Source organism: Habropoda laboriosa, unplaced genomic scaffold, assembly GCF_001263275.1.
Source record: "Habropoda laboriosa isolate 0110345459 unplaced genomic scaffold, ASM126327v1 scaffold9, whole genome shotgun sequence".
Lineage (NCBI taxonomy): Eukaryota > Metazoa > Arthropoda > Insecta > Hymenoptera > Apidae > Habropoda > Habropoda laboriosa.
The window spans coordinates 1,103,697-1,111,816 of NW_017100191.1; the positions used below are offsets into that span (position 1 = coordinate 1,103,697).

The 8,120-nt window shown below is 42.9% G+C and overlaps 1 protein-coding gene across 1 annotated transcript in view; it reads right to left on the reverse strand.

Annotated features, from left to right (window-relative positions):
• The window catches only part of LOC108580239 (cuticle protein 7-like), a 5,590-nt gene extending 369 nt beyond the window's left edge, over positions 1-5,221 (reverse strand). Inside the window, exons 1-2 of the mRNA XM_017943948.1 lie at positions 5,204-5,221; positions 4,142-4,394 (exon numbers count right to left, since the gene is read on the reverse strand). Of these exons, the coding sequence (XP_017799437.1) occupies positions 4,142-4,394; positions 5,204-5,221 (271 nt within the window). The remainder of the gene's footprint in view (positions 1-4,141; positions 4,395-5,203) is intronic.
• Between the last annotated feature and the right edge of the window lie 2,899 nt (positions 5,222-8,120).

The following is an 8,120-nucleotide window of genomic DNA, read 5'->3' on the forward strand; positions in this document are numbered from 1 at the left end:
GAAGTCATGCGTACGCATTTGTTCGATAGCGCGCGGGTGAATCTCTGTTCGCCCGTCCCTGAGCGCGGGCTCTACGCGCGCTCTGATTGGCCAGTGTTTTTCGTTAATAATTCAAAAATGAAGCTTCAAACAACATTTTGGTAAAGGAAAAAGTTGTTCAGAGTCACCCCAGCAACTCCCCATTTCCGGGTGTTCGAGGAGTTACGGGACACCCTGTATATATCCACGAGCGACGCGGCGGAAAAAAGTAATGCTTTAATAGAACGATTAGGTAACGCAATTCCGGGATAAATATCTCATCGAGAAAATTATAGCACACTACGTAGTGAGGATGAAATGGAAACTCTGTGAGCTTCAAAGGCTTATTAAATTACTCGACGAAGCAATGTATATATGTATGTATATGCAGGGTGTTTCATCAAACTTGTTATAAGCTGATATCTACAAAGTTATTAACAGTGTCGAGATAATTTTTCGTTTAAATTTCATCGTACAAAGGTGTCTTTTATATTGTCTAAACGAAAAAGAAATGTAGTGCTACTCTGAGCGTAGGAATCGGAGGATAACTTCAATTTCTTAAATAGAATGTCAAGTCAATTTTTATATTTTTTCATAGTCCTTGCATAACTGCGCAACTTTTGCTTGAAATATTTCACAAAATTCTGCACGTATCGAATGTTATAACTGTACTGCGGATTTTTATGCAAATTCATATTTTTGAGAATATAGTAAAAAAGGTAGAAAATTATTTCACCTTCCAGGTACTATAGAAAGCACTGTAATTTAGATATTTTGTATATTTTTTCATATTACGTGCATCTGTGCAATTTTGCACCTTCAAATTTCCTATAAATGCATAAAAATCCGCAGTCCAGTTATAACGATTTGAATTATCCTAAATTGCAGTCGATAGAACTATCGGCTATTAAAAATCAACACGTTACAGTTGTACTTTTCACACTTTCCGTTATTCTCTCAATCATCATGAATGTCAATACGTAACTAAGGTAAACAAATACAGTATGCGCAAATATTTGTGTATCGAAGTTAGAACTCTACTGCAAAAAATTCGAACCGTTATAACTTTCCATACGTGCAAAATGTTGAAATATGTTCCGAGCAAAGGTTACTCAGTTTCGCAAGGACTATGTAAATACATGGAAATTTACCCGACATTCCCTTTAGAAAAAAAAAATTGATGTTATCCTCCGGCTAGATTTTTCTTTTTTACATATAAAAAGCACCTCCATATGACGATGTTAAAAAAAAATATTTATCTGAGTATCATTAACAGGTTTTCTGAAACATCCCGTATACATAAGTAGTTCATGAAAAATGGATCGACATATTAATATTTCACCGTGGTTGTATCGTACCTTGGATGCAGAAATAATTTCGTCTCGACGCACGCGTTTTGTTACACGTCTCGAAATTTAGCACAAAGTGAAATTCCAGGGAAGAGTGTCGAAACGTCTGTAGCACGAGCAAGGTGACAAACTCACGCACAAACAGCATTCATAGCTGGGAGACGTAAGCTTTTACTTAGCGGATTAACGGTGGAACGTAAAGTGGAAACAGAATGGGTTGTAAAGACATCGTATCGTGAATTATTTCCAAAGTAAATTTCCCACCGCGAATAGTTAGCGAAGCCACTATCCAGCTAGTCGTACACGAAAGAGGGAGGACACGAAAGGGAGAGACATGTCAAACACATTCCACGATACTAATACCAGCTTCTTTGAACGTTCCAACCGAGCGATTTTGAAGTTCAATCGGTGAATAGATCTTCCATCCTCCTAGCGGAGGAGGTCGCAATCAGCCACGGTTAAATCAACGCGTTTCCCTTCGAAAACCAGGAGATCCGCGTTACGTAATTACTTCTCCTGCATAATGTTACGATCTTGTTAAGTCTATTAGAGAGAGAGACTCTCGGTGTAGTTTAACGACAGATTCGCGAACGATAGGAGAGAACCTTAAAGGAGACCCGCCGTCAGATCCTACATCCTTGCTCATGTCTCGAATTAGAGTTGAACAAAAAAAAATCCTATTTTCGACAAATTACTCCGGGAGCCCGTTGTAACCGTGTCTATTAATCTACCTGGCTGGAAACAAACCCCCCTGACTTTCCGACGTTCGAGTGCCATTAAACTAGGACACCATCTGGCTTTAATTAGGCCGTTTAACGTAGAAACGAAGGTGGAAGAGTCTCCAGTTCGAAAGAGCCCGCAAACGAATTGCGACTTTTCAAAAGGTCTCTCTCGTCTCGAATCGCTGTAAACTAATTTTGAAGACACGTTTCAGGAATTTCGCCGTGGGCAACAAAAGTAGGTAAGTACAGGGGTCGCTTTGGATCGTTTCATTCGGTATTCCAGGCGTGATATTATAAAATCCTTCACGGAACAAAGATTACGTCGCCACTTTTACTCTCGCAATCAGTCCACCCTTACTCTAGCTGTGCATTTCTCAGCCACGTACCAGAGAGACGTTGCATCGTTATTCCACGGACGCAGCCGGATTATACATACATATACTTATTTCTCGCGATCCTGATCGTACGCATAGCATAGAAACAGCGAGAGCTTCTGCCGCGGAATAAAAAGTAGATATTTGTCTGTGTTTGTTTTAGACTAAGTTTTACGCGTTTCTCACACGCCAACTTGGTATTGTGCGAAGTAATTCTGAATGTGTGTTCCGAAGAACGGTTAAGGGGTCGTTCTAGTAATCACGCCGACAATTTCGGAAGTATTCAGGATTTTCTTTTTTGGTGTGTACAATGAATAACGATGTCAAACTTTCTTCGCTTATTAAAGCAGTTATGTGACACGCAGAAAATTTTTTGAAATAGCTTTTCAATTGTTTGTTTAACCCTTTGGACTCCTGCGTCGAGTGTGACTCGACGTCAGTTTTATTCACAGGTATGAATGAAGTAATTTTTAATTTGCCAGTTTAAATATGTATTACATTTTGCAATATTTCCTCTTACCTGGATGAGCAATAGGTACACATATATATGACCCTTAATGTCAATATGATTAGTAAAAAAATTGTTTAAATTGGTTCCTATCAACCAAATGTCTTTTGCAGTGCGTTTCAAATAAAATTCTTAAAATAATGGGGAGTTATTGAAAAGAAAATTTAAAACAAAATTTGGAGTTCAAAGGGTTAATGCTGTATCTGGTGGTAAAGACAGCGCCTTTAAAAAGGGATGCATCGTTGACAGAATTTGATATTACTTCAGGTTGAAAGGTGATGGTACACCCTAAACAGGCAGAGATGAGCTAGGTATTGCTGTAAAAGGTTGCAAAAATCGAAATATTTGGAATTTTTCGGTAAAAATTTGTGTACTACATTTTCCAAGGTTCATACTTCCAAAGAATGCAAAAACAAGAAATCGATTTTTAAAGCCTGATTACTAGAACGATCCCTTAACCTCTTAACTGTGTTCCCCTTTGGAACAGAAATTGAATCTCAAGTTTATAATTATAAAACGAGTAATAATTACAACCAATTACCTTCTGTTCCTTCTGGTAAATGTGAATATGACGTATTTTACGTTCGACACAGGCATAACGGTACAATTAAAAATCAATAATCCCTCGAGAAATAAATTATTGTGTTCTAAGTACTGGCTAACCAATGACGAGTTAACTCGTCTTACACAGTTAAGAGGTTAATGGTTGATCGCTGGGGTACTTGTTATTTCGAGTTTGTCAAGAGTTAGTCGATTATACAGAAAAATTCGTAAAATAGGCAGTGACACTGTTGACGAAACCCTAGATTTCTAAGACTCTGGATAGACGTCATAGAACCTTTTGCATCCCGCCCACTTTCATAGCTATTTAACAAAGCGGCGGTGCCAGTGAACGCAAGGACCAGGTCAAAATACGAACAGAGTTGTGTCCACGTGCTCGTGCTCTTTATAACGGGTTTACGGCACGTCTAATGCTATTGAGTGGGCAGAAACAAGGCGCTACTGCTTCAGAAATACAGACTTTCTGCGTCCACGTAGCAATTTGCAGATCTAGCCTATTGCCACTAACGCTTAACTGTCACATAAAAACTTTAATTAAATATCTGAAAAATAGCTTCGCTGGGCGTCCGTGTCACAAACCCAATCTTTTCAACAGTCTGCTCTCGCGAATTACTCTCCGCTTACCGTCTCTGTGCTCCTTCTGTCCGTGATAGTCGCCGGTGTGATGGTCCTCCACACCGTACGAGAACTCGTAATGTGGATGGGCCACATAATCGTGATGGTGGTGACCGTGATTGTCTTTCCAAGTCACCTCTTCGGCATCGCCTATCACGGGTCCGTGGAAATGTTGAAACGAGTGCGCGTGACCTGCTTCGACTCGATCGTCGAATAGAACCGAGAGCATCAGAATGGATACGATCAACTGCATCCAGCAAATGCTTCACTTTAGAAATTATTCCGAGGCGTGAAAAATATTAAGCAACGTGGGAGTGATGGAATTTCTGCGCGTGTTCAGTATAGAACGGAGAATACTTGATCTGAAGCGATAGAGGTGCGAAAGAAGATTGTTCGGGACTGAATAATTGAGAAGGGTGCGTGGTCAGCCGAGGATTTCAACCGACGCGACTGAATGTCTCCGAGGTATGTCTGCGTAGAATGAGAGGAAAGTAGTAGTAGAGATAGAGTGTGCGAGTGCGAGAATAAGAGAGTCTGAAAGATGCATGCGCGGGGTCAGTGTGGAAAAAGGAGTAGAGACGGCATAACTTTGAGAGACAATACCCGCAGACTTGTATGGAATTATAGTAAGTTTCACCGTACAGTTTTATTATCTGTTAAATAAATTTAATTGGAAATTCCAGTTTCCCTCGAGTCTCGATCACGGAAACCAGCAACCCCCACAGTAATGAAATTTGGAACTGTTCTGGTAGAGTAAATGCAGCAAGTTGAAAGTGTGTAAAATTTTCACGCAAGTTAGAAAGAAATGAAACGAAACGTTTTCATCTTGCGAAGAATTTCCAATTTACGAAGTGATTAACCGATGTCACGGGGAATCGATAGAACTCTCCCGGTAGACTAGGACAGGACGGTTCTGTTAGCGCGGCGAGAGAGCATGTCCCGGCCGATAAATAATTAAATGGTACGAAAGCGATTGATCGATCGTGCCAATTCAAAACTCCGTGTTCACCTATCACGCTTAGACAAAAATGAGGAATGGTCAATCGCGTGATGTACACTCACTTTAAAAGCCATACTCCACACTTGGTAGACACGTCGCACTATCTACGTGTTGTATGATATAATCCACTGGAAGACACGTGCACTCGGAGATATTTCAGAGATGATCGAACAACGATCGATAGCGAGAAGAGAATGAATTCTGGTGAAACGAGTATTGTGCCTTTTATAGGTCGACTTTAAAAGTTTCCCTCTGCTTAATTCTTCTTTGGATCCATGCCCGGAACTTGGCCAGTGCAGACGTTGCAAAACACAATTATTCAAGCGGGCCGTGGACCCGTAAAAAGCGTCCGCGCGGTGCTCGCTCGAGCGCACATTAGCCAATCCCGGTGCTCTAATGGAGTTCGTTGGGAAAGAGGACGAAAAAATGGGACGCGAGGAGAGGCGATTCGTTTCCTCTTGGCTAGGTGACACACGCGCATCGATCATGCCCCCAACGCCTCTCGTCACGCACGATAGATCCAGCAGATTGTGTTACGAGTTGCGCGACTTTCTTCCGCGTGTACGAAACGCCACCGCGATCGTCGTACGCTCCATTTCGCCCGAAACTTTGTCTTACGCCGGGGAAATGTTTAGAAACGCGATTATCGTAACTCAACATCGCGCTTCCTCTTCGGTACTCGAGGATGTACCTACACCCCGTCGATACGGGTTGTCGTAAACGCGAACGATCGAGACTTCTGCTCGTGACGTGGTTGAAAATGTGCACGTCAACGTAACCAATCTGGATACCACCGAAATCAAATCTGTTTTACGATACTATTCTTATTTTTTTTACACTCACCAGGTGACTCGGTGGTTTACGACTTGAAAAAGTTTAACAGGTAATCGAGGTGGTTTTTACCAAGTGAAAACTTCCTGTGTGAGGTAAGCGTTAGGGGAGCACAACCATGAGGAGCCAAGTATATCGAGCAGTTCTTTTAAGAATAACTTTTGCTACAACCGTTTCCATGCAAAAAGCTCGTCATCTTCACGTTCGATGAAAAGAACGAGTCGTGCATGAAGCTGCGGAGATTTTTGATTTCCACGAGTGATCCTCGCGTTATTAACAAAAACCACGGGGATTCCGTTTGCTCTCTCTTCCTCTGTCCCTCGGAGTGGAATAGCCAGAGAAGCGGGACAACGAGACGAGAAGAGGATGGATTCTGGCACACGATGTGCTGGAATGGCGGAAGTGCTCGAAGAGGCGCTCGGCTTTTGAGTTATGACACTTTTTGAGTCGAGGAGTCGCATTGTGAACGGCGCATCCGGGTCCGGCGTAATATCCCAGCTCGATCTCTCAGGGCTGGCCTCGGCCGATAAATCTGCCTTAAATAAGATTTGCCGGCGACACTCTAGCGAAATAAAAGGAAAGGACCTGGCTTACGAGATCGGAGAACGAGCGGTTTACGTTTCCTTCGATTCCGAATCGTCAACGCTAATTGGCAATTTCCTTGTCGTTCCTTAATCAGGCTGCTACGTTTAACGAAATACCTTTGCCTCTTTGAGGTTGCTCCGCTATTTTCCTGGCACGAGTAATCGCCGGATTTCGGGTTCAAGACGTTCTATGCTGGGGTAGCTATTAAGTGACGTCTAATTAGCAGCTTTAACTTTAGCTTGCCTGTGAATCACGAGTTCCGCGGAATTTTTACTCTTGCAAAAGGCAAGGGTAGAGAGTAAACAGTTTTTCTTACACACACAAAATCTTGTTCATATTTAAATCCCGCGAAACCAGCTCTCCTTTGGAATGGAACTTTCTACTGGCATACCAGACAAATTCAGCGAATTTTGCACTGTACCTCGTTCCTTGGCCGTTTTCATTTCCATCTAAATTCACCTGGGCATTGCGTTTGCGAGATTGAAAAATACCTTTAATAATTCTCGTAACGCTCTCTCTACTTCGCGGTTTATTAAAGCAAAAAATTTCCACCCGAAGCACTCAAGACGACTTCACCCCAGGTTCCTCCACTTGAAACTTCGTACATAGTTGAACTATTTTAATTAAACTAGTCTAAGTCTATCAGGAAGCTGGTACGACTCATCGATGGTCCTTGCTCCGCCCATCTTCTACCGAACAGTCAATATCAATTAATATTCTTCGTCGATCGATTTCACTTGAGAAAGTTCAAGAACCACCATCCCTCGTTCCGACGAGAACTGACGCGTTTAGTAGCCAGACAGGCGAGCACACCTAACCGTCTCTACCAACCCCGGACCCTTTTGTCTCGTGGAATGCATAGTGGCGTGTAGGCTGCACTGTGCGAGCGTAAAACACGCGCGTCGCGGAGAGAGAGAGAGAGCAGGAAACGTGTAGCACAGGCGGAAACGTAGAACGATGCAGAGGCAAGCAGAAGCCTAGGAACGACGCGTACAAGCGGAAGCTTCGTTCCGATGTTGGCGTAAGGCAACGATTCCCAGGTAATATCGCGATACGAAGGGAACAGATAGAGATGAAGGAGAATGGAGCAAGTTGTCTGTGCAACACGCTCGCTGACGTTCCACGCTTTTAACCATCCGTCGTGACAAAAACTGCGTGTCCCTGTCTTCGAGGTAGGAATTCCCAGGAGATAGTTGCACATAACCAGATAAACACGAATAGTTCTGTTTGCCCGCGAATTTCAAGGTGCACACCGTTCTTCGACCCCTCTGCTTCTTTTGGTCCCTCAGGGAACCTGGAACGTGGTATCTCAGTTCCAAGGACGTCGACGACCGCTTCGCGTTTATAGGTCACAATTTACCCCTTGCCTTAGGGACAAAGAGCCCCGACACAGTATCCAGAAACCCTCCTTGACCTCCATTCGCGGCTTGGAATCCCAAAACAACGGAGACACCCTCGCTACCTTCCCTTGCCACAGCCACCGAGACGTTTATTAAACTCTGTGCCGACTTTTGATGGAGATGTAGTATAGCGGAATGCATTTCCACAGATGAGAAT